Source organism: Cephus cinctus, unplaced genomic scaffold, assembly GCF_000341935.2.
Source record: "Cephus cinctus unplaced genomic scaffold, Ccin1 Ccin1_scaffold1878, whole genome shotgun sequence".
NCBI lineage: Eukaryota > Metazoa > Arthropoda > Insecta > Hymenoptera > Cephidae > Cephus > Cephus cinctus.
The window spans coordinates 52,420-80,291 of record NW_014334042.1 but is presented as its reverse complement, the minus strand read 5'-3'; the positions used below and the strand labels follow the sequence as shown (position 1 = coordinate 80,291).

The 27,872-nt window shown below is 38.5% G+C and overlaps 1 protein-coding gene across 3 annotated transcripts in view; it reads left to right on the top strand.

Annotated features, from left to right (window-relative positions):
- LOC107273916 (peroxidasin) overlaps positions 1-27,872 on the top strand; it is a 129,841-nt gene that overhangs the window by 61,797 nt on the left and 40,172 nt on the right. For all 3 annotated transcript variants that reach the window (XM_025091201.1, XM_015752550.2, XM_025091202.1), the window contains one exon: positions 2,945-3,158. In XM_025091201.1, the coding sequence (XP_024946969.1) occupies positions 2,945-3,158 (214 nt within the window). The remainder of the gene's footprint in view (positions 1-2,944; positions 3,159-27,872) is intronic.

Genomic DNA, 27,872 nt, shown 5'->3' with positions numbered 1-27,872 from the left:
CCCCCCCCTTTCCCCCCCCCCCCCCTCTCTCTTTCTCTTCCACTTTCTCTCGTTATCTAGCATTCTCTTTAACATTCGCGACTCCTCGCGACTCTCGCTACGCGATTACGCCTTAGTAATTATTACAAGTCGCGAATTAATCATTTCGTTTGCAACAGCATCAAAAGTCAGGTTAGGAGAGACTATCTTATGTAAGTCAGGTAATCCGTATTATTTTACAAACGTTATGTTTTTTTTTGATATTCGTCTTAAGATACCTCTGCCGGTAAAATTGGAATCTTAGCAGGAAGATTATTTTTTTTTTAATTAAGCATCCTCGTATAATTGCATCTCGCTCGGCTTCATTTTCTCTGAACTTTACGGTTTAATCATTTTTCTGAGCTGCTTTTTTTGTTTTTTCCTTTTATTTTGTCGCTTTGGTCGGCTTTGTTATTGCAAGAAACAGTTTCCTCTCCAACGGCCTTCTTTTAACTTGGGTTACCCTATATGTTCCCAGACCTTTCTTTTCATTGTTTCGTTTATACCTCCCTGCTCTCCGTTCTCTCTTTCTCTCTCTCTCTCTCTCTCTTTTCTCTTATTTTCCTTATTTTCTTTCTGCTCCTCGCGTACGCGTCGCTCCTAAGTGAAGTCGAACCGAGTCGTAACCTTTGTGCTTAAGTATAACTGTGTATATAACGTCAAAGCGCGGTTCAACCCAGCCATTCACATTTCTGACGTTTATTAATATTTTTATGTTGCTCACCCTTTTCTCCCCTCTTCTCCTCTCCCACCCCTCCAGCCCCTCTTCATCCCTCCGTATCTTTCTTATGGGGTGGCTTTAGGACTCGTACATTTACGCTCATCGTCCAAGTGCCTCCTGCAAGGGTTGACAAGCAGCTAGAACAGTCGTCGCCATCTAGAAAACGATCGGCAACACCTTGCAGGGGCGAACTATTATTCTTCGGAGGATGGAAGGACAGAGGAGTGGTAGGTCGCTTACGGTCTTGTTTTCTTTATCTTTTTTTTTTTATTGCCTTTATTCCCTTTCATTGGATGCTTACTGCTCCATGTGATTTTGCCTGGAATCATTCGGTCGCGCATAAGTGGTCACGCCTGATTGGCTTCTGCATCGGCTATTTAACGGTCATATAATTTTCTTCTTGTTTCTTTTGATTATTAGGTAATTGCTATTTTTTTTCTTCATTCTTTGCCGCTTCGATATCTATTTGAGATTCTTAAGGTTTTACGGTGTTTTTATTCGTTTTTTAGGATTTTTTTGCCTTCTGTATGTGTTTTTGGATTTTTATCACGATGCCCAGTTTCGCAACTCTCGTGGGTCTGATTCATCATGAAAGTTTGCCAATTAATTTATATCGCACATGCTCTGTGGTTATTTTTGGTTTCTTCTCGACACCCCTCAGGCTCACGATAAATTTTGTAGAACATTCAGAATTCTGGATAAAACTGTTATTGAATTTCGTGCAATTAACGAAAGAGTCATGTACGGGAAATATAGTAAAAAATATATTTTTTATTATACATTACGTATATCTTGATTATACAACTTTTGCAATTGTATAAGTTACGTATGTACGTGGAATGTATTTTACAGGTATATTTTCGATCGACGTTAAATATACTCTTTATATACATGGAATGTATACAGTGTGGCAAAAAATTCTGTATTGAAGATATATATCGTTAGCAAACAGATGAATCGTCATTGAAGAAAAAAACTATCAACAGAAACGGTAGTCACTCTTGGTATGCCGAGACGAACAGACGGGTTTTCAATTTTTGGGTTAAATATCGAAGTGTATAATAAGTCGTAGAGAAATTAATAAAACCAAGATATCCTTTATCAATAAATTGGATTAACCTAACAGTATAGTATATAATGAAAAATATTTTGTACTATTGTATATTCCATCTATATGAATTTTTCGTCGACGTAGTAAACGGAGTAAAGGAGTTGCAACGGTGCAGAAAAATTTATTAGTTCATTTTATGAGTGATAATAATTTTTATATTTATTAGAGAATTGTCCTTAAGTATGAAAATTTTTTTTTTTTTGTGAAAATGCATAGGGTCGATAAATTTCTCAAATGGCGGAATTACGAAGAACTGCTCGATTACTGATTCGAATGGTAATTAAGGACTCGCAGGGATCGACACGTATTAAATGTACCTCGGCTTTTAAGAGACTGTCCCACCTCTGGTGAATGCTTTAGCATTAGGCTGCGGTCGGAACTTCCTAAGATGGTAATTATTCACCCCTGAGTCCTTTATAATAGTGACAAATGACTACTCCTATCCAACGTACACACTCGTACTTAATATACGTAGTCGAGGTAGCTGCTTTTCCATAATAAAGTCAGAGGAGACGAAACTTCTAGGTAAATTATTAATGATACAATTACTATGTCGTAGAAAAAAGTGAATAGTAAATCGATACCGATGAAATTGTCGTAGAAGCCAAAGAGAGTGAGTAATTGAGTAAAAAGGTCTAGGGGTGAATATTTTTTGTAAAATTGTACATATTTTTAGGCTGTCCGATCATCGATTTTTCATGGTTCTCCTGTAAATTTCACGGCTTTACCAACGGACGGCACTGGGTGTCGTTTGGCTCTCAGCGGTGTGGCTGGGAAATTGGAAAATTTATTTTTGCGACTGAGCGACCAACGAGAAGGAAATAAATTGTCGAAGCTTCTTTCCAGCTGGGAAAATAGCACAGCCAGAGATTTTTAATCCCCCTTCGTTTGAACGGCAACTTTTGTTTCAAAGCCAATCTTCCCATTTTCCCATGGCTACCGTATCGACGTAGTCACCCGCTGAGTTCAATCGACGACTCGTGTTTGCGTAACGCTTGCGACTTAACTATGCTACCCGGAATAGATTTTTTTTGGATTCCTTTCATTTTGAAATGGATGATTGGAAATATAAATTTTCTTTTTCTTTGTTTCAGGTATCTTGGGTCCGTAGGCGGGGTGACGAACTACTTTTACTCACGTTCGGGATAAATACCTATTCCAGCGATTCACGATTCTCACTCAACTATGAGAAACCTAATGATTGGAGATTATTGCTCCGTTCGGCAACAGAACGTGATGCTGGTGTTTACGAGTGTCAAGTCAGTGCTCATCCACCATTCATCCGGACGGTCTACCTATCCGTATCCGGTAAGTGAACACAGCAACGACACAATAAATGAATAGTGCACTGATTTAAAAAAAATTTTTTTTTTCATTGATTTTCCAAAAAATTGAAATTTTGAGTTTTTTTACAAATTTTTAACCTTTTTCAAGGGAGTTCGTTTAAGGGTATCTTCTTAACAGAAATAATTCTGTCACTTAATATTACTATTTCATGCATTGTAAATTTTGATTTTTTAAAAAATTTTATTTATTCATTAATACTGGAATGCCTGAAAGAAATTCCAGTCCTCGTTTTCAACGAGTTATTAATTGTATTAATTATTTCATTAATGTTCACCATTGTCATCGCTCTTATGTTTATATATTTATCCAAATATTTCAAGCTCACGTCATATACCGTGTGTCCGTAATACATTATCGTCATTTAACGTCATAGCGGAATTCAGGCAGGGGTAAAGAGTCGACACTGCGTAACTCCCTGACCATATAAAATATAGGGGTTCCATAACGCGCAGGCTGTTTTTCATCGGTAGCGACAAAGTCGCGCCGTACTAAAAGTTATTCCGGACTTGCCATTTATCGACGCACGGTCGGACGCTAATTCGTTAAAAAAATGACGAGATCGCTCGGTTGGATTCGGACGTGGAAAGTTTTTACGGACAGAATTCTTTTTTTTTTATCGACGTCCAAAGAACAAAACACAAAAATTTTTTTTCCCCTTGATATCGCCAAACACAAAAATACGAGTACCATTTTACGGCGCACAATTGTTAGAAAGAGAGAATGGCTGCCATATTGGTAAAAGCTAATAAGCTCCGAGAGATTGAGATATTTTTCAAGTCGCTCGCATCGAAATCGCCGTGTTTATTTTTCTAAAATATTTGCGCGAACTGTGCGAGATACGAGGGAGATAAATTTCATCACCGTGTCTGCAATAATGTTACACCTACATAATTTTTTTACACGCAATTTATATACCCTGTGTAACGAATATTTACTGTACAAGATTTAAGTTACCGATCGATACTTTTTTTTTTAATCTGACTCCAAATGTTTTTTCCCAATTTTTCTCACACTCCGTTCAAGGTTCCGGAAATACCATTCGTTCAATACCAATCTAGGTCCTTTCGCAAACATCAGAAACGGATCACAATTTCAGTTCAGTCCCACAGCCACTATATTGCGTAGATCAAACAGATCTTGTGTACACGTGTACATAATGGCGGCGTGCGTTTCGCATTGACCCGTAATAACTAATAATTCGTGCGTGCGTGCGTGCGCGTGTGTGTACCGTACCAGAAATTTGTTCGCCATGACCTTTGACCCTGAGAGACAATATAATCCTCTTAAAAATTTATATGGTAACTCACTTCCAAGAGCCATATAATTTGCCATGATGAAAATGAAGAAAAAAAAGAAAAAAAAAAATTCTCAAAATTTAATTTCAAAAACTACCCTGATATTACTTTGATGCGCTTTTTCAAGTGATTTTCAAATTCAGACCTAGTTCTGTCGTCTTGTTACCAGGAAAAGCGTTGAGCACGGAAATGGAGTTTCCGTGCGCGTTAGAAAGATGACGGAAGATTTTTGCTTTTCGGGAAATGAGTTTTGACTGTCGAATGGAATTCATAATAAATTGGAAAACTTTGGTTGTTGCTACACTTCAGCTTTTACGTTTAACGTTCAGTTTTCACCTGGAACGCTTGTAGCTTTTGCCAGCATTTTTTTTTCCTATTTTTTTTTTGTTTGGCGGAATCCGCCTCTACCGCCCCTACCAAGACGCGTGAGCTTTGGACGTTATTTTTCCCCCCTCGAAGTACGTAAGCTTCTCTAAGCTGCTTGTGGCTTTTTCTTTCTTTTCTCTTTTCCTTCTTTTTTTATCCGAATCTCCTCTGCCTCTCACATTTTTCTTTCCTCATTCTTTTGCGAAAACTGGGAGCACCCTTTTCTTCCTGGGATTAATGGTTTTGATGATCTGCCATGATATCGGTTCGAGTGCGATCAAGTAGATCCCACGTTAACACCTCTCGGTATTTTTATCATAAGATCCATAATTCAGTGCATCGACTATATGACAGGAGGGTAACGACAATGGATCAATGTTGAATAATTTTTGTTTTCTATTATTTATCCCATACCATATATGTAGAGAGTTACCCAACGAGAACTGGAGAGCAACACTAGTTGGTTTTTTAGTTATCTATATTTTTAAAGAAAATTTTCATAATTTTTAATTTTTCATATACGGTTCGATCAATGGCGATAATAACTGTAAAAAGATTATCAATTCTGTGTTCGTAGTACTCGCGCAAAATGTTTTTTTTACAAGGGTATACTATTTTCGAACATTTTTTTATCTTGCCGTTTTTTTTTTCACTCCAACTCGGATGCACCGAAGATTTGAAACTTAGAAAATAATTTCTTCGCGAAAATGAGTCTCTTGGGGCTCGAAAGCTTTATTGCTGGCAACCGTTCAAATAGTTTCTAACTTATATTCCAGCCAGTGTTAGCCTTTTTCGAAGCTTCGGTAACATTCTTTTGGCTCGGCTCGAAAGCTCTCTCGGTCATTTAAAAATATTACAAAATCGAAAATTCGATAAGAATCCATTTGGCAATAGTTATTCCATTATTTAACACCCTATTACCTCGATCTACATAATTCCCCAAAAAAAAAATCCAAAATTTTCACCCGATCCAAAAAGCAAACTCAAAATTCATCACCACAAAACACAATTTTTCATTCAAGCACGAATAACCCTATACAAAGATCGTCCATACAGTTAGCAATGTCCTGGACTGATCAACTGTCAAAAATTTCCTTTTGTCCGTACGCGCCGTAAGCTCCGTACGACTAGGAAGCTTTTGGTAAAAACTAATAAATCCCTGTACGACGTTAAGAATTTCAGAGAGAGAGAGAAAAGCTGGTAGTAAAGTCAAAAGAGAGGACAGACTATCGGCAGTGCGAAGGAAGAAAAGAGAGGTATAAATTGGTTGGAGGGGGGGCGGAAGGGGTTAGCGTTGTGGTGGTAAGAGGGACGGGAAAAAGTGGCTGGCACGAACTGGGCGGTTCTCGTCCAGAGCTTTCGAGGCTCGGAAAGCTTCGGGTGCAGTTGGCAAGAATAAATCAAGCCTTGCCAATACCGGGCGTTACGAGCTTTTATTACACAGTTGCTACCGGTTCGCTTGTTTGCCGTCGTGCTTATTTACAAAGGAGATGCACAGCCATATACCATATAACGTATCTTTCGGTCGCTCTGTTATCTCGAAACTGTACGAATACATTCTCGTTAGCCTGCTAACAAATTGGTCATTCCCTTCATCCTCTTTTACTGTCCTGTTATCCCACCTCTTTTCCCACCGACTGTAGCCCCTGCCAGGACTTCCGTTTAAACTTAACAGAACCTTTGATTGAACGGGGGCGAAATAGTTTTCTAATAGGATTTGTCCTAGTCGCCATAGTTGGCAGCACTGAAATTTCTTTGCCCAAGGGAAGTACTAGGTCGAAGGGTTATGGGGGATTGAGAGGGAAAGAGGATTTGTCAACGGGATTTAAATATTGATTAAAGTGTGATCTCGCCCGAGCCGGATTAGACGCAATGTAAATGAGCTATCGGTTCCTCTCCATGAATACTTGACGCTTTTGGCGTCGCGACGCCGAATGAAATTTGTATAGTTTTTTTTAAATCGAATATCGGTCATTCTTATCACTGCGAGTTACCGGTTAATGTCTTTCTTGTCAGGCAAATGCGACGAGGGATGACGGAAAGTTTGAACGCAATTTTTTTGCTGTTAAGTTGATACGGAATTACGTCATCTAATTCTACCACCCCCTCCTCACCTTTACCATCCCTTCACTCGTCTTGATATCCCTTCTAAACCCGAGAGCAGCATTATCCTGATGAGATAATAAGATTTCTCTGGAGGGAGTGGGTGGTGAGGGGGAATGTAAGGAAACTGTTACCATTATCGTTATTATGATTATTATTGTTATACTTATCATTGTTATCATTATCAATGCTCTTACCGTGGATCGTAAATACTACTTGTGCTCGTACTATTGTAATTCTAATTATAGGGTTATTATTACGTTATTATTAGCTTTGGCAACAGTTGAACGTTTTACGTTCGACTTTATGATAATTCACGTGCCATTCGTGAATTTCGTGTATATAGGGTTCGTTTTAGAATTTTTTAAAATTGCATCGTTTCTGGATATTTATGAAAAATTTTGATTGGACCGATAAGAGAATATATTCAGTTTGTGGATGGAGGAGGTCGGGAGGTGTGTTGAATTCCTTGTGTTTCTACGGAATGTTAAGCTTATATTGTTACGGTCAAGCAGACGAATTGCTGAGAATTTGAAGGGTGGCGAATCGCGGTAAATGAAGGGTTCGAAATTCATTCCCCGGAAAATTCCGTGTTTCCAATTACTAGGTTAGCTGAGTAATCGTTGGGTGGACGGTACTGGAATTAGGGAATCGTATAATCTCATCGAGTATACACAGCTATTTTTTTTTTAAATTAATCATTTTTTTTATATACTTTGACAGACGAAATTTTTTCTCACCTAATTTCTCATTCTGCAGGCCAATAATAAACGATTGAAGAAGACTTTAGAAATTTTTGTGAAATTTTTTTTCTTTTGATTACCCCTTAATTTCTCGTTTGACTAGTAACCTCTGACCTCTCGTATTTACAACAATTTGCTAGACCAATCATCCTTATCAGTAATTGGCCTTCGTTGATAAATGAATTTTTAAATTTTCTTTTTCATATCTCTTCTGTATTCCCGTCAGAGAGCGTATATTATTCCCAACCCTTATATCGGGTGGGAATAATTTCTTCAACTGCTCGACGTTTCCCTCGAATCAGTCCCTTCTAAACCGAACCTCTCCAGGCTGGCACGTAGCTTTAGAGCGTTCAAGTGTCATAATCGCCATTGCACTAATGGATTGTTGCTGTTAACGTTGCTGCATTGACGTTAAGTGTCTCGGACATGACGCAGTCGACTTTAATGAGATTGAGCCCAGACCAAGGGTCGGTAATAGCGAGAGCTTTGTTACCCTGTTATCGATGTATCTGACCGGTCCCTGCCTTCGATAGGACAAATGCTCATTATTGCATAACCACTATAGAATACTGACACGAGTAATCCTTGAAATCGATTCAACTGTCCGATTAAAATTTTTTTTTTCATAAAATCATGAAAATTTCATAAATAATTGTAAGGGTGCGATTCCGTATTATTTTAACAGGTAAATTCTAGAGCAGATTATGTTTCTGTATCTTGCCGGTAAATTTAATCTGTTATCATCTGGATTACACGTAGTTGCGGTGCTTTGGGGTAGTAACCTTATTCCCAACGTTTATCCTTCATTCCCACCCTCTGCCACCCTTCGCCTTTCTAAATCGATGTCAAAGGGCATCGCTGCGTTCTTCGCTAGTTGGGAGGAATTGTTTGCGAGGGGGGTGGAATTTCATTCGGGGTTGCTTAAGGGTGCTGTCGGGAGCGGGGGGAGATATAGGGGTTGTAAAAAAAAGGAATATGACTGATGGGGGTGGGTGCTGGTTCAGTACACTGATGGGAGTTCGTTGCTGAGATAGTTTCTGTCTACAATCGTTTCTGCCGTTAAACCGCAAAAGTTACAAATGTAAATCAGCCATGTCGCCCAGTAGCCATGTTGACTGGCTCGCCCGGTGGTTGCAGCTGCGGCTTGCTGACTCTCGGAATCCCCCATAAATAAATGCATGAGCATATAAATTAACAGTTTCCTTCGGGTGGGTCAAGCCTCGCGCATTTCTCGTGGGACGGAAGTATAATATGAGTAATTGCTCGAAGTATGAAATCAGTTGTGAAAAAAAGGAGGGTATTTTGGATTTTATGTGAAAACTGCAGGTTCCCTCTTTTTCCCCTTTCAAAAATAAAAATTTTCTTTCTAAACTTTGGAAACGTCCATGGGGTAGGTTTTTTTTAAATTTTTTTTTGAATTATGGATATTGTGAATTTTATTTTGACTTGTGAATTATCATGGGCGTTATCGAGCTTTAATTATTGGGAATCGCACGCTGAGACTTTTTCTGGTAAAAATTTTGATATTCTTTCTATCGTCTTCCGGGAACTTTTCTGAAAATCGTTTATTTGCTTCAGCCTTCTTATTTTTCTATTTCTCACGGGATTCTGACACACTTCAATTTACATGGGTGTAGATACGGAGAGGCGCAGACTCCGCTGTAATAAAGTCTGGATGGATGGACCGGACAGACTGTTTACTTCTGGTCGAATTGTTTTTCTCGAATCGCTCGCACTTGCTCTCAGCGAAATATTCATTCGCAGTGGTTATTCCGTTTTGAATAACGTTTTGCTCCGGATGGCTCTCGAAAATTCTCAAAGGGAAAACGGTGGCTCGTACGAAACGCAGCTTTTTCAGTTATCTACGTGAATTGCGCTATTTAATAATTTTATACTGATCGAACTTTTATCGTAATTTTCTTTTTCACGGAATTGAATTTTTTTTTTCTTTTATCGTTTTCATCCCTTCACGAATGCAGCTGTGTTAATTACACGGCAGTCAAGTACAATTGTGGATCACGTAGTTGCGTCGTAAGCTCTCCCGCTTATTAGCGCGTCCTCATCGACGTTGAGCGTCGAGCAATTTTAATCCAAAACCGGAAGTCGATCGCATCGATTTGATTTTACTTGATTAAAAATTAAATTTATAAAACCGTCCACTGCTGTATCAACACAGTCGGCACTTGCCGAATGAAAATCAAGAGATACAAAATTTTTCGCACCGAACGACATTTTGCTCGCCCCAACTTTTTCCTCCCTTTTTCTCATTAATTCCGAAAATCGCGTGTAATGCAATAAAAGAAAATTTTGCGATAGCCAATTCGTCGTATTTTCCATCCCTCCGTTCGTCTGACTTTTATTTCGTCGGGCTTGAGATATTAAAAAGATTTTTTTGTTCGGCTTACTTCCTCTTGTTTTTCTTTTCCTCTTTCTTCTACCGCTTCTCTTTTCTTTCCATTTTTAACATCCGGATCCTGCGTATATCTTGTGCAAAAAAAATTTCGTAAGATCAATGAGAGACATTCATTTCATTTCTACAGGGTGAAGCATTTAAATCGAAACTCTCAAATAACTTAAGGAACAAGGATTTATATGAAAATGTGTTTTGGAAAAAATTTGTATGGGTTTAAGGGGGCAATAGAATGACCTAGTTAAATTTTATTAACGGAGGGTTTTAATTAAAGTAGTCCATTCCATTGCCTTACTTGTTGTACTATTGTCTACTGTCCCCTTAAACCCACAAAAACTTTGGTCTCAAACATATTTTCATATAAGACTTTGTTCTTAAGTTATTTGACAGTCTCGATTTAAATGCTTCACCCTGTATATGCATCTTCATCCATTCCAAATTCACCACGTTAACTCGAGGGTTCCCTACCACTTGGGTTTGATATGGTTTTACATCTTATACTTACCATACCTACCCTTATTTTATTCTGTCCCACTTTTCATCTCTTACTAGCCAATCCCTCCCAAATGCATAATCCAAGTTTAAACTGTCTCACGAATTTTGCCCCATCCGTTAAGATCTCGAATTCGAGTAAAAGCAGAAAAAAGTTTTTCGCCTGCTCTGATTTAATGGCTCGTAAGTCGCACTCTCTCTTAATTCAGTTAGACATTCAAATTTCCGACGTCCGTAAATGGACCGGACGAAGGAGTCTGCATTTTAATCCGACTGGACCGAATTATCAGTTGACTGCAGATATTAATATTTTTTTTTTAAACGTCACTCACTTGCCTCTTCTTTTTCTGCACTTTTTGTTTTTCTTTCGTACGATCTATCAACTTTATTTCTCCTCTCCTTTACTCTTATACTCTTATATATGACGGAATGCGGAATATGACGGAAACGTTTAACGCTGCTCGTTCACGGAGAAAATTGGAATTATGCTAAAGCAACTGAAGTCCCCCTTCGTTTGCGAATAAAAAAAAAAAGAAAATGAATGATCAGTAATCGACGATTAAACGTCCTGATTGATTGATCGATGGTCTCTTTAGTGATACGGTTGCGAGATGATAGTGTCTTATAAGAATTTTATGCAATTTTTTGAATTCGCTTCGACGTCCTTTGATCCATCTAAGATTGGGTCGTAGCCAGTATCGCCTGAGTGTTTCCTTTGAACCAAATATCCTCCCCACGGTCCTTTTCCCTTTTTTATTTTGGGTTTCATACCTTTCACTTTCGTATCATCTTCAGTACTTTCATCTAGGCTGTACCTTCATGCATTATCTAGTAACTATAACCCGTAGGATGCGCTTTTTGAGTTAAGATCGTATGCAAATTTTTTGAAAAATTTCACAGGTCATTGACCTTTCAGATTTATCACCCTCCTCAACATATCTCCATGTTTTGTCACTGCGACGCTGAGTTGCGTTTTTGGGTAAAAAAATTTTTTTGGAGATTTTACGTTTAAATTATTTTGGAAATCCATCGATTTCTTATACTAATTTTCTTGGGGATTTCTTTGTCACTCTTTACGGCGTTTGTGTTTTTTTTTTATGTGTACGGTGGAATTTGAATTTTTTAAATATAAATTTTAGCTTTCCTGGCTCGATCGACTTCGATTGGGTTATTTTCAAAGATTTCTTTATAACCGAGTACCAATTTCCTACGTGAATTTCTGCTTCTCCAAGGAATTCTCTTTCCTCTTAAACCTACTGGGTGACACTGAGTTATACAGCCGCCATAGCTGAACACTCCTGGGACGCAGTCCAAACCTCTTTAGAGATTCCTTAGACTCTCTCGGTTCTTGTCTATTGAGTCGTCTTTCGATATATGGATGGAACCGTGAAAAAAAAAGCGTCCATTTATCAATGCAGCTTGTTGAACGACCATTTGCATACTTATGTCATGTGAACTCGCCGGGCCGTCACTTTATTTTCGTACATTGACACGTATAGGGGTTTGTTACTTGACAAAGAAGAGATACAACCCTTTTACAAGTGATTTCGAAAAATTTCCGAGAAATCCTTTGTTACCGACTGAATTTTTTTTTTTATTTTTCACATTAGTGGACCTGATGTCGCGCAGTTTCTATCTGGCTAGAACGAGTAACACAGTAACCGTAAAACCAAATCCAAAAACCAAAAAAAGTTTTTTCGAAAAACTTTCGAGAAATCCTTTGTTACCGACTGAATTTTTTTTTTGGATTTTTCACATTACTGGACCTGATGTCGCGCAGCTTCTATCTGGCTAGAACGAGTAACACAGTAACCGTAAAACCAAAAAAAGTTTTTTCGAAAAACTTCCGAGAAATCCTTTGTTACCGACTTAATTCTTTTTTTTGATTTTTCACATTACTGGACCTGATGTCGCGCAGTTTCTATCTGGCTAGAACGAGTAACACAGTAACCGTAAAACCAAAACCAAAAACCAAAAAAAGTTTTTTCGAAAAACTTCCGACAAATCTTTTGTTACCGACTGAATTTTTTTTTTTCATTTTTCACATTACTGGACCTGATGTCGCGCAGCTTCTATCTGACTAGAACGAGTAACACAGTAACCGTAAAACCAAATCGCTTCAGCAGTTGATAATGGCATTTGTAACGTGCTTTTTGGTTATGGCCGAATCTTTCAATCGCCTTTGCCATATCGTCCACCCTATATAGGTATTTTGCTTTATTTCCCGCGATTTCAGAACGCTTCCATCCCCTGTGCGTTTATTGCCGAAAATGCTATTCGAATGGAAATTGATAAGCTCGGTGAGCTTTCTAGTTTATTTCTATATCCACAAAACGACGGGTTGAAGAGGTTACCTCATGAGTACCAGAGGGTTGACGTTCAGTATGAAATTTATCACCACAAAATCTCTTTTGCGGCAACACTGAGTGAGCGTAACGAAAGAGCGATTCGTTGATTTTTGAACTATGAAAGTAAGGAACGAACGTCCCACATAGCTCGTGGAAGGATTTTTGAAGGACCCTCGAAAATTGTCGTTCCTTGTCAAATTTTTCACCAGACACCGAACACCGTCTTCCTTCTCTCGCGGTAGATTTTCATTTTCCTTTTATTCCCTTAAATTGGGCTAACGCCCCGAAGCACGGTAAAAAAGACCTCTGTCAAATATTCCGGTTCACCCCCCCCCCAAGTATTTTTCATATCCTCGGAAAAGATGTTTCCACAACGGGTTTTTTTTTTCGGAATGAGAAATCGTTTCTGTCTGTCGAAGGGTGAAGGGTTTCCTCACTCCATCCGCGAAACATTCTTTCCCTAAAACGTACGAAACCCTTCGCAGGGTAGCCAATATATAATATTGAAAATTCGAAATCGTGAGAGAAATCATCAACACGCGTAACGCGGCTCGTGGATTCATTTTTTCCAAAGGTTAATAATTTTCACCCTCGGTATATATATCCGTACAGTACCATCTACTCCTATCAATTTTGTTCCACCACTCTTACCATAGTTCCCGCCCCTCAACAATTTACCAAGAACATCGTCGAAAACTTAAAGCTCAAAATCTCAACCCTCGAAACAACCCCTATGTAAAATCACGTCAACGACGTCATAAACAAACACTTAACTTTTCTATGTACGTATTGTCGCTGTATATACATAAATACGTATATATTACTGAACGCGATAAATTATTATTATTATAAGTTGTAAGTCCTTTATGGCTCCCTCTTATTTTACTTGTATTCCTATATATCCTGACTAGAAGTTGTCTCAGGACCCTTTCACAATTTACCCAGCAACTACCTTACGTTCGTTCTGCATATATGATGTCACGCAGTACGTAATACAAACTAAAGGGCCGGTAGAGGTTTCCCTCGTAACGTCCTGTGCGTATATCGTCTTTTTATATCTATCCAAGTTCTTTGTATAACGCAGCTCGGCATTGTATCGCATTTTCATCGCTCAATTTAGCCGACGGGCAATTTGACGAGACTTAACGAAAATTCGTAGCTGCTGTTTGCCGGGACGGCTCGTTCCGTAGGTTTTTTAACGTTTGAATATTTCGTGCCAGGGGCGTAACGCTTGAAATCCAGGGCCCCCGTTACTAACTCCTTCCCCTGTCCCCCCTTGATTTTTATTAATTGATTTCAAATGACCATTCTGAAATTATTGACTCGTGACGTCATTAGCTCGTAAATTTATGCCGAGCGCCAATGGACGGGGCCTTAAAATGGGACTGATCCGTTTTAACGTCATTTACTATGGAAAACATGGGTATAATTTGAGTCTATGTAAAATAATATTGGGAAAGGGTTTCTTTTCGAAAACTTTTCTTTTTTTAAAATTTACGTTAATAACGGCTGAAATGCTTTGGATGATATGAAAAGTTGCTTAACTGAATTTCTACTGAGGTCTTTTTGGGGAAATTTTTAATAAATCAATTTTTCAAAGAAATTTCTCACTATAATTTTGGTATATCTTTGTATATGCATGTGTCTTATATAATTTATACATAGGTTGTGGATATATATTTATCTTTCCAAAAAGATGAACGTTTTCGCGCGCTGGAGTTTGGTAATAAATTTTTGTATTAATTATTTTCGATGGATTAAAAGTGTAACAAAATTTTTGAAGCTTTTCCACCTTTTTTTTACTTTGGTCCCTCATCTCTGTTTCGTATCGTCTAAGTCTTCATTTACTGACCCTCGTAGCTTTTTCTTAACCATTTTGCAGGTATATGGCTGGCGTTATATTTTGTGGACGGAGACACGCATGTTCCTAGACACGTTTTCGCGTCACGGATATACGTAGACAGGGAAGGGAGAGAAAGCGATGATAACTCGAGGAAGAAGACTTATTATCATTGTGATTTATTATCATTCTTGTTTATCGCGAAATTGCCCGTCTCCCCCAACCCTCGGCCATCGAAAAATTATTGAATCCTCCGTGTTGGAGTTTTGAACCACTTTTTATCGGGTAAAATTATTTTTGATTTTCATATAGCATATATAGCCGTATATATGACAAAATTTTTAGCATTTATTTTCTCTCAAATATCCAGCACATTAATCCACGACTGGTCCATAGATATATTTTCGTATTTTTTTTTTTTTAGTACTTTTTTTACCAAACACCAGAAATACTTATGGACACCGGAATATATTAGTTGCGCGAAAACTAGGTGGTGCTAAGCGAAAAATAATTTTTGAAACTCCGATAAACTTTTACAATAAAATTCTCGTTAGCGGGGACTCTCGGTTGAGCTTGAACCGAGACCCTCCCATAGGGATTTGCTTCTTTGAGAAACGATCATCAACCGCCATTCTCTTTTCTACCCCGTGGTAAGCAGCTGACGCGAAAACGGGATTAGGGTTTCAGGGGGTGAAAAGAAGAAGGAACAGAGGGTGGTAACATAGGGTATTCTACTCGAAGGGATTCTTTTACTTTCTCTTCTTCTCCTGGCACTTTCTTTCTCTTCCGCAGATAAATAATGGTAAATAGCTTCAATCTGTCGTCCTATTATGCTCGGGGGTGGCGGGCGAACGATATGGCGAGATAGCAGCTACCCTTGGATGCTGCGTGCTAAGAGCGACTAGGTAATCGCTTCCGCGTGAAATCCTGCGAGACTCGTGAACGATAATCAGTTTTCATTTGTACCATAAATGGGGGTGTCTTATACCAGAGTGCAAATTACGTGTCCCAATACCGTCGTGGAGGCTGGAATAAAATTTTGAGATAAAAATTTACGTCATTTCAAAATCGAACGTAACAGACGGATACGAGATGAATCTGTAGTAGTGGACCGAAATTCAATGAGTTTTCAATAAATATATTAATAATACCTAAATAAACTATTACACGTATAAAAAAGAAGTATATGATTTTAGAAATAATTTTTTTAATAGAAAATTTTTTCAAATCATTTTTCAACCACTGCCAAACGTACTGTAGGAATTTTTCGAATTACTATGCACAGTCACTAACGAAATTGATCGAATAATTCTGAACTGCTGAGGCATTAAATGCGATGGGGATGTTACGTGGTTCAAGAGGCGGAGATCCAGGACGAGTGGATCTGCCGAGGCTCCAGTCACTTCCGTTTGCCATTCCATCTCAGTGAGTCGAAATGAAAACAGCCGGAAGCTGACCGAATATCTAATCACTTCTCTGAAGTATCCACTTGGAGTTTCTAATCTCTTACAAGTTGCCGTCTTGTTCTCTTATCTACTGATATTTCGTTACTCCCACGTTTCACCTTCATATTTCTTTGGGATATGTATATCAATTTATATATGCGCTCCGTTTGTCGATTTTACAAGCAGATCACGTAGGGATCAAGCGTGGTTCCTGTTGTTATTTTTCGTCATTATTTCGCGTCGATCGCGCACGTGGAAAGTAGGTCGAGCGATTCCTGAGATACTGACTTTTATTCAGTACGTCGTCACTGCTATCAGTATCGCCAAGTCGCATATCGAATGGTTACTCCTGTTATCTCAGGGCAGTCCATGGACTCGTGATATTTCGAAAAAATTCCTAAATATGCATACCAACGATTTTTTTTTTGAAAATTGAGAAAAGACGATACAATTTTGACAGAAAAACAATCCTTGAATTTAATCACGAATCGAAAAATTTTACGTCACACGAAATACATTTTCCACTGTGCCCAAAAATATTTACACCCACATACACGAGTGCTTTCGGTCAACCACATGGATACTTAAAATCAAACTTATCCGTTCCACTTGAACTCACTTTGAGGGTTGACCCTTTTTCTACCCTTCATTTTTGGCTGCTATCAGGGAACGTAACCGGCATGTCTAGCTCTCGATAAGGGTCGGGGGCGGCGTGGAATTCGTAAAAAGCATCTTTTCTATTCCGAAAGAGCAACGTTCCTGCGAGTTAGCGGCAGAAATATCGTAACCATAAAACGCAAGGCAACCGCGCCAGCAGAAATTCCAAATTTTTACGTGTTACCAGTGTGTTCGCCAGTGCCAATAAACGCAGGGTGCAGCTGCTCGTTGGTAGTTTTGGGGAGTGGGTGGGTGGTTAACACTCGTATAGGGAATATATAGGGAATATATATATATATATATATACTATATGTGAATACTCGTGGATCTGCTGCATGCATGGGGTGAGACTGCAGAAATGAAATACATAAGGGGACGCTGCATTCATTTACAATTCCGCAGGCTCTCATATCGACAGCCACCAGGGGTAGAGGGTGCATTCTATTTTCTATTATGGGGTAGTTTCACGCTGGACTGAAGAAAAATGAAAGTCGAGTCGTGGATAAAATGGCTGATCACGAGAACTCGAAAACCTCATATGCTACGTGCATCGGATCCTCTGTTATGTGGGGGTGGCTGGAGGGTGTTACCATTGGGTATGAACTGTATTTGCATGAAAAATTTTTGTTTTTAAACTATTGTGTACATTGGATCGTTTTTTCTAAATTGAAAACGAGCCTTCCTTTTTGAATTTACGAATGGTTGGTCTTTTTTGAGGAATTTTTTTTTGAGCTGTTAACATATTTTTTTAAATTATTCGGTACATTTTTTTTTTTTTTTTTTTGGAAATCTGTCAAAATTGCTGGGAACTTTGATTTTTGAAAAATTCAAAGGCTCTCGATGCGATACGAGCTTTTACGCGATGACGTAACTTTACGTTCGCGCTCGAACTTGGAAGTTTTTCTTTGTACGTTAAAATCTGGTGCTTTCAGGATATTCTTGCTGTGCTTACTTGCGCGCGTGTCGGTGTTTGAGAATTTCTTTTTGAAATAACTCCTGAAAATCCTGAATTACAAGAAGCTTGAAAGAAGCGGATCCAAAGGTGGTATTGAGGAAATGGTTGCTTTGAGCTTTCGGTTGTATTACAAGTCTACCTATAAAATTCTCTCGTCGATTCGCTAAGTACGTAAAATTCGACTAAAGTTTTACGACCAAGATTTTACTGCATCTCAACAGCTGCGCTATATTCCGTCTTCTTATCGTGTCCTCTTAAAGATTGCCAACTCGAGCCAAGTGTTGCTCCAATTTGCGATTCAAATGATGAATGGACCAGAATTAAATCTAGCAGAGTTCACGTCCCTCGAACAACCAGTTATTCCCATATAAATAAGTAGTCTCAGTATAAATCCCAAAAATCTGTTATCAGTATTGATTCAGTAATAAAATCTTGGATACGGGTCCCACGGTCCATGATCCTCTTATCAGTATTCCAAAAGCAATAGTCCTCAAAGATCAGTAGCTCGAAAAAAAAAAGAAAACCAATCCAATCATATATACTTTTCACGTATATATCTGAAATTCAAAAATTTCCATCCCCACCAAATTCTCCGTTTGACGTAAATTCGAAAAGCTCCGCAGTTTTCGGTTTCACGAACAAAATTTGTACGAACGAACCAGATCCGTCTTTCGCGTGGCAGAAATAATCTCGAAGATTTTTGGACGAATTTGATATATTGTGTTTTTCCATTTTGAAAACCCCGACAGTCTCTCCTCTCGTAAAGAGGAAAACAGTCTAGGACGAGATAGGATGGAGCTAAGATGGCGGTCGAGGATAAAGATAAACAATGTATATAAAGAATTACACTGCCACGTCACACAAGTTCTTCTTACGCTATTTTCAGACTGAGTAAAAAATACTTTGGGCTTCTTCTCAACGCCCTTATTTATTTTCCAGTATTTATAAGTGTTTCTCTTACCTTGCTATTCCGTGTGCGCAACGCGAACACCTATTTTCTCTGTAGCACCCGCTTCTCCGATATGTATATATATATTACCACCCTTACACCGCACTGCAGGACACGTGTGCCACGTTACTAAGACGGATCACGACGTACATTTGCAGTTTTCTCTCATCATTTATCCCTGGAGACTCATATGCGAAATGTTCTCGTCCGCATACTAAGCGTTCGTCTACAACAACAATTTGCACTCTGATCTCTTATTAGAAATGGCAACCCTCAAACGCAATTATACCCTGTCCCTCGGTATTGAACTTTTTGGATTATTTTTTTAATCAAAAAATTTTTTTTTCTCTCGAAATCACGTTTTCATTTTTCTTACGGTTTTCTCTAATTATCAAATTTTCATGCACGTCGCATTTTCGTCGCGAAAATTATTCATTGTCAGCCATCTCTAATAGCTTCCTTACGCGAGAAGGCGCCATAAGGCGTTGCTTGTATAGAGCTATTTTATCACTAGAAGTCCATTATCGTCCCCTCGCTTCCCGACCATCCCCGCCGTCTTCGTCCAACACTATAACCCCTATGTTTATACACAGAGGAGAAACTGTGCATTACTAAGATAATTTAAAATTTACACTGTGAGGTAAAATACGTTACGGTCTCAGCCTTGGAACCGGAAGTTGTTCTTATAGTGAAAATTGTAGGATATCCAATTTGAACAAGAAATAATAATAGGTACTACGTGGGTATATACCGTGGACCATCCTTATCTGTGACACCTTCTCGTTTCGTTCGTTCAGAATTTACGCGGTTTTAGGAAAAAAAAAAAATGTTTTTCTCGGTTCAGAATCGCCATCTAATGCACTCTGGTCTAACCACCGGCAGCAAGTATTCTTGCGAAATTTACGAGCGTTACATGAAGAAATATTACTTCGCGTTACAATGAACTAGGTCAGTACCGGGAGACAATTTTTTTTTATTTTTTTTTTTTACGGGAAAAACTTGAGATGAGTTTTAGCGTTATCATTGTCTGAATTGCGAAATTCTTTTTTAAGCCCATCTGGAGCAATTCGTATTTCGCGCGAAATGATTCAAATTCGTTGGTTTTGCTAACCGTGATGGCTTTTTGTCTTGTATGCTCTTTCGATTTACGTGTAAAAATTTATATACGTTATATATATCTTGTATGTACTTTTTACGTATCCCGTATGGCATATATTTTTTTTTTGATATACATAAAATATATTTTGCATCTATACGGGATATACGTAACGCGGCAAAAAATGTATATCCAATTACCCTTATGACTTTTTTATAACGGAATTTTTTTATTTTCTCCCTTCGAACATCTCAGACGTTCTTAATTGATCGATAAGTAATTTTGCCACGTTCCATCGTTTTAATAAAAAAAAAGCCTAACTCTTCTTTATACATTTAGCGAAAATGACTAATTGCGACATTTTATTCAATGTTCCTGAAGGTGATCCGATTAAGTGATGGTAATCGCTTAAATTTATGTCACTCGAATATAAGCTGTATTAATTTGAGAATTTCATAGAGCTTCGTTAAAGTTAATGATACTTTTTGGAAATTTTCGGGAATATCTTGAAGGTCCTAATATCAAGATATTACATGGAATTATGTCGCACGGGGAGCAGTATTTTGCCTTTGCTTTTAGTTTTACCTAGATATATATATTATATAAGATATATATAGGAGTATTATATGTAGGATCAGAGCATTAATTTAAATAAGACATTAAAGATCATTCCGACGAATTAAATGAAAGATTACTTAGACACGATTACCCAAGAGCCACGTGGAATGCTTTCTTGGCTTTGCCCTGTAAACGGAGATTAGGCTGATCGCGAGGGATTAGCCCTAATTTCGTTCGTATTCATCAACGAAATTCACTAATTATTACTGTCAGTGTAGACACTCTGCGTATCCACGTCTTCCTCTTGATTCTCCTCATCTTCATTCCTGCCCCGTTCTTTCGTGTACAGTTGGATTTTCATCTTGGGCACTTTATGCCTTTTCGAATAATTAGGCCGATTAGGCAGGAGGATTAGGCATTTCGGATGCAACTTTAACTTGGCGCTCGAGCTTCATCATTGAAATATTTGATGAATCCGTGTTGGATTATTAAAAAAAAAATGTTCGAAAAAAAATATCTTATCACTTGTTTACAAAAATTTTTGTATTCTGTCAGTGTAGAAGAAAAAAAGATGGCGTACGAAATTTTGTTTTTCAAATTTTTTTTTTTTCATTCCTTTCGTTTATTTGTAATGTAAATAAGGTTGAAAAAAACATGGTGTCCCATACAAAACCCAATAGATAACAATGCGTACAATGAAAAAGTACGAGGATCAATGTCGAAAACCCAAAAATCTCTGGCATTGGAGCAGATTGATTTATATCCGCTTTAATTCAGTTAACTCGGACGGAGACCGAAGGGAAAACAGGACGTTGGCGTCACTGAGTTTCGAATGAAAGAAATATCTGCCAAGACAGAGGGAATAGGGAATGAGAATATTTTTTCTCCCAAAAGCAAATAAATACTCGCGCCTTTCCCTCGATACCACAAATTTACCCTAAATGCCTTAAAACGCCTAGTTAAATTACGTCTTATGAATCCTTGACGATGAAAACAGACGAAGGTAAAAGGGTAAAAATTTTTATTTTATTTCAATGTTTCTTTTACCAGCGATCTGTATCTGTATGTATTATTCACCGAATGAACTTTATGCTTAATGGCCGTCAGTTTATGCCAGAGTACCATAATGAACAATGCAAGAGACACGAACAAAGGCATAGCCGATATGTAATACTGCTAAGAGCATTGCTGAAAGTCATTGTGGCTGACAGGTAGGAAGGGTAGTATACAATAGACACGGTAGACTACATCCCGAGAATGTGCGGTACGAGAGCGGGTAGTTTTGCTTGAAGATTTTTCGCAAACTTTTTATCCATCCCGAGAGTCACCAGTGAACGAGGGATTTGTTAAAGCCGGAAGTGGCCACTTTTCTGTACAAGGGATGCGTATACGGTAAACAATGGCTTTGTTTGACGCGCAAAGTTCTGGTTTGGCAGATTGGTGTCCTCTGTAAAAATAATTATATAATTAATAAATACAAATGTGGAAAACATTAATGAAATATATTTTATTAATTTTTCATGTAATATAACAAATATACAATAATTTCAGGGGCGGGGATATTTGAGAATTTAGACTTTTTCTTTCTTGATTTTATTCACGAAAACATTTGATAAAGCACAATCCTATTGTTTACCCCGAATGGTTTTAATGGCTGGTGTATGTATAATGACGGTACCTAGTTTACCTTGCTTGGGCAAACGTAAGTTTTGGATCCAGCATCCCTTTGGCTTGCATTTATCTTTTCACCAAAGAAAAAGGTATTAAGTCCGTTGGGGGATTCCTTTCGAAGCAGCATCGACCTTGTATTCGGCTTTTCCCGCGAATTATTCTTCTTCGAATCGAAATAAAAGAAAATAGTGGCTTTCGGGTAATCCCGTCGAGACTATTAGCGGTAAAGCGTTCGCCTTTCAGGGTCCTTTACAAAAATCCGCTTTTAGCAAGAATAAAACGGCGAGAGTGCTAATGGCCATTTTTAATTGTATTATCGATTCAATTATACGACGAAGCTTTTCGTGCTTTTTCCTCGCGATTTCAGTCGGAGCTTGCATTCGCTTGCTGTCAATAAAAAAATTATAATAAAAATTACGTTTCCTTTTTTTTTCCAATAATCTATTCGAAACTCTACTGTCTCTTTTTTTTTCAATGGCTCAAGAAAAGCTCTAAGCACAGTCGTGCTTTACACTCCTATATCCAAGATGACAGGTCATATGTAGTACACAGCGAAAGCTGACGCAAAGAAAAAAAAAAGCTCCTTTCAGTTTTACTTATACCGAATCCCCGTACGTAATTCCTAATCTGGCAGGGGACCATTCTTTATTTATCTCGCGGGTTTCGCCAGGCTGTTTAAGCACAGGATGCCGGTTATCAGATCGCAAGCTTCTAAGCTTTGAATCGTTTAAGCTCGTCGAGGCTTTTTCGCATTGAAAACATCAACGGCATCTAGATAGGATGCTTTAAAGCGTAGCGCTAAACCTTTAGCACTCTCACGTTCCCATGGGGAAACAGAAATTTACGCTTTCCTATAAAGTACCCATAGCCGTACGTCTTTAGTTAGCCTCAGTTTCTCATGGGATTTCGCGTACGCAGGAGAGCAAAGAAAAAGAAAAAAATGCTTCGACACACCCGCGCTTTTTTTAAAAATATCTTTACTTCTTTTGTAAATTCATCAATTTGTGTCTATATTTTTGGTTTGATTTCGTTTTCATCCCCCTAACAGCCTATCCTTGTTTTTAGAGATCCAACGTCCACGTCACTCTTAACTGACGAATAAGAGCTTTAATGTCCTAGAGAGTATAGTGACGTGTTTCTTCCTCCTGAAGATAAGGCTCAGTCGTTAAATTCAAGAAAGGTTCTTGGTCTTTGTTTCCTTGCCAAGCAATAAACAATCCTGTGAGCCCTAACGACGACACGTTTTACCGCCTGCTGAATCGTTTCTTGTACGACGTAGAAAACGTAGCGCGATGTTTACTCCAGAATTTTCTTTTTACTCTTGAGTAAGCGTAGACGTGGATAAGAAATAAGAAAAGGGAATTACCTGATTTTATATTTAAAAAATATTTTGAAAAAGTGGTAATGGGCAAAATCAAAATTTTTATCATTCTTAACACAACGCATCGTGTATATTATGTTTTCAATTTTTTTTTTTTTTTTTTTTTTCATTCACACGTTTCCCGAAATTCTCATCCATTATTTTGGATTCGCATTGAACGCTTGTAAATCCATTTTACAATAGTACTCCATTCTCGCTGGTATATCACGGTTGGATTTGCAGGTGCGTAACGGGACCGGGTTACGAATGCAGCTGCACATTTATACAGTGTCGCACCTGAAGTGCACGCAGACGTGCATGGAATGCATCGATCGGTACGTTGTTACGTTCGACGTGGGAGACAGTAGACAGTAGGGCTTGCGAACCGTGAAATGGAGATAATGATTGGCGAACCAATCAGTTAACCAGACCGAGTCAGAATAGACTAATGAGCCCAATGGCCGACGGCCGATGAGCTGCGCTGTACGTGTCATCGAGAAGGGTTTCAATGGAAAAATAAAAGGTAGAAAGGAAGTTTCGATCGTAAATAGCAGCGTTAAGTGGAGGATAAAAAAAATATTTTTCGGTATAAAATAAAATCTGAATTTTTATATATGAGATAGGACGGCCTTTTTTTTGGAATTAATTTTCGTCTTTGTGGGTTTGAGGCAATCTTTTTTATTAAGCACTTACAACGGTCGAGGATACTTTGGAATTTGGTGGATTAAAACGTACAGTCGTCCATTCGGAATTGACCGTAGCCGATTGTGAACTACATACGTTATCGTTACCGGCTTCCTGGCGCAATAATGAAATCCCATGGGATTTGAATTTCATTGTTTTCGGTAAGACCAGTTACACGGGGCTTTCGTTATGGCAATATATTATCTGTTATTATTGCAGCAGGATTCTGCGCCACAATACCCCGAGAGCTTTAGAAGGCTGATCTCCATATTTTAATTAAACTTCGACCAGCCCGTAAATGCTAAATCAAAAACAGTAGGAACAGGATCGAAAACCAAAAAGTAACGTTTTCTCAAATTATCTGCCCTTTTCGTAAGTATCGCCCAAAAATATCAACCCTTTTCCCAAATCACCCAAAAATACGATTTCAATTATCCATCGTCGTCAGGGTATAACCACAGAAGAAAAAAGTTTCGAAATTCAAATTTTGTATTTCGCAACCCCACGAAAATACTGTATCCCGAATTTCTATCTATATAGGAAAACATCTATTCACTGTATACGAAAAGGAGAGGCATCCATTGGCATGGGCGAGTAGATATGCTAAGGGTAGGAAAGTGGTAGCATTGGTAGCAAGGGGTGGCAGGTTGGGCGGCATATGTCGTATATGGCGCCGTGCTGCTCGTACATCAACAACGTGATTCCCATGCATACTACCGGCATTTCTATATATGTATATATATATGTCTATATATGTATATATATATATATATATATTCACATATGTACATAAGTGAACGAAGGTCTGTGTAAGTAGTCCTTACGTAACTGGTGCTCTACCATACGTGCATATAAGCAAGCCTTCTGCCGCCCTGGTAGGAACCACTGTTGTTTTATGTAACACACGTGAAAGTTCCTCAGTGGAAATGTTTGGTTGGGCGTCGCGACGTTCTGTATTCTTAGTCGCGACGTATCTTATATATCTTTATCTTGACTCTCTTTACCCCAATCCTCCTGCCATCTCTTTTTCACGAATTCCTCCATACATCTTCTCACGGGAGACAGATGCGTGCAAGATGCAGAAAAGTTCCTATAAACTTGAAATTGGTTGTTTCTCCCGTTGGTATCTTGGCTGTCTGGGAATTTTTGATGCGATACGGTTACCTTCCTTATGTAGGATGTATAGACTTTATTTTTTATATGCAAATGCAAGTTGCATTAAAATACTCTCCCAGGGGTGGGGAGATTTTGAGTTAGGAATTTTTTTTTTTTGACATAAAAATATCCCTAGGCTTTGGAAATTGTTCGGCGAAATATTTTAATCAGTTCCGATTTCGTGGATTCGTTTCGTTCGATTTACGTAAAATCTCCGGCGGGATTATCGGAATATCGTAAACGGTACTTATTCGATTCAGTGAATCGCGTTATTTAATAAAATTAGTTTTCTCCTGCTTCATTGAAACTCATCATTTTCGTATTAGTCGTCGCGCAATTCTAACGGCGTAATATTTCTCCAGCTGCTACGTTCACTCTATACCGATTTCCGGTAAATCTTTGATAAAATATTCAACGAGTAGTTTTTTCTTCTTTTCTTTCACTGTTTCGTAAGTCAGCGTCGCTGCGCGCGACGGCCATTTATGAGGAAACAATCTGCTAAAAGCACAGAGGGGTTGGTTAGCGGGTGGGTCGTAAGGGGATTTGAAACTTTTCATTCGAGCGCGAAAGCACGAAGGGGAACTTGAGCTTTCAGTAAGTATTTCGACGTGTCGATGAAGCGTGACGAAAGCGATTGTATCATGGAAGAATTTTTCAAATATCCTTTTAACTTTTTTTTTTTTCCTATATCTTTCACGAAAGACGAATTTTGAAAATTACGCGAAACTTTTTGGCAGATGAAATTATTTTTTGGTCGCTTGTTAATTTAACAAAAAATTTTTTTTCCCTCTTCCTCAGCATCGTATCGCGACTTACTCCCTCTTATTCGTATATCCGCGTTTCACCAGGAGATTCAAGACGTCGCGTTAGCGGTATCTTCCGAGCGATTAATTCTCGAAAGAAAAATGAAAAATGTCTTTGCCACCCCTTTCGTAAAGTTTTCTGCCTGGTATGCAAGTGTCGCCAGTGTGGAGGGTGGAAACAAACGAGCCGGCAAAACGAATTATGCTAATCCAAACTTGATTACCGTTAAGAGGGTGATACCTCAGACCTTCTTTTTTTTTTGTTGTGACCTTCGGTACCCAAAGTCACACCCACCCCTCGTTTGAGGGTAAAATCTGATAAGCATAGGTTATAGAAAACGCATGATACCTGGTTTCACGGGAAAATAAGAAAAATATATAAATCACCCCTATTGATTTTCGATTTTTTTCCTTTTTTTTTTTTTTTTAAATATTTATACATGACTTCGATCGGAACCCCTATTTTTGAATGAGCAGTATTTTCCCTGCGGATAATTGTACTTTGTATTTTTTCCGCCGGTGACCTTGAAGTATCCTCGATTTTGGAGCTTTCACGTAAAACATGAAAAGTTACCCGTTAGCCGCCGACGAGAAGGGGCTGTTTATTTACTTGAGAAGCACCGAGTGCGGGGATGAGTGTCGCGATATCTTTGGCTGATAAGAGTGCTGGGGTAGGATCGAAGGAGGGTGGTAGGCCTAAATCACTTATCATCCCCCTTTACGACGGCTTAAAAAATCAATTGCAATGCATGTTCCTTGATCCCCAAGATTCACCCCTGTAAAAGCATCAGCATGGCGCCTGTGCGAAATTCATTTTGCAAAAAAAAAAAAATCAGTGACGTTTATTTGCCCTGTCGAATAAAACAAAACGGAAGAAAATAAAAGAGTAGAAATTTCCGCAGCATCCACTAACAGCAATGAACACAGGAATCACTGAAAAGTGCCAAACAGAAAATTCTAGCCCATTCGACACTAGATTTACGAATCCAAGAGATATATGTCTCTATGCTTGTACACATTTGCAGAACCCACGTAGATATCACGTGACGTAACTACGTAATTCGACGCTACGAGACGCCCAGCGTCGATCTTTCGTTTCACAGGAAATGGACGTATTTTTTTTCTTTTTTTTTTACAAACACGTTAAAATTTTACAAACGGAATTATTTGTGAGTATTTGAGTGCCCGGTGACCGTTACTTAACTTCACTCGGATGAACCCCAAACTTTGTACCAGATTGAGATTAATTAACAACCGTTACTATAATGGTCTCTCAACTGTTTGTTACACCCATTTCATGGAACCCAAAGGAAGTAGCTTTTCACCTAAAAATAAAATATAGTCAAAGCGCAAAAAGTTTTCGTATCCCTTTTTGTCGGTCTCTCCGAGTAACTTTCACCGAGTGGACAAGACTGCAGTCATTTTCTTTCTTTTTCCTTGATGAAATCTTTACGTTATTTTTCCACCCATCTCATTCACACCTTTATTACGTCCGAGTCCTCTCTCTCTCTCTCTCTCTCTCTCTCTCTCTCGTCACCATCGTGTATAACAATTACCGTCGAGTATTGAGGTTTTTCATTATCTCCCTTTTTTCTTCTTCTTCCTTCTCTTTGACAAAACCCTCAGTGGCAAGTTTTCTTCGGTGCTTTTAGCAAATTGTCTTCCGATCTTCTTCTTACCAGCCGCGCACTTCGATCAATCTTCTTGGACAACTATGACGTTTCTTCTGCCCCCCCCCCCCCCCC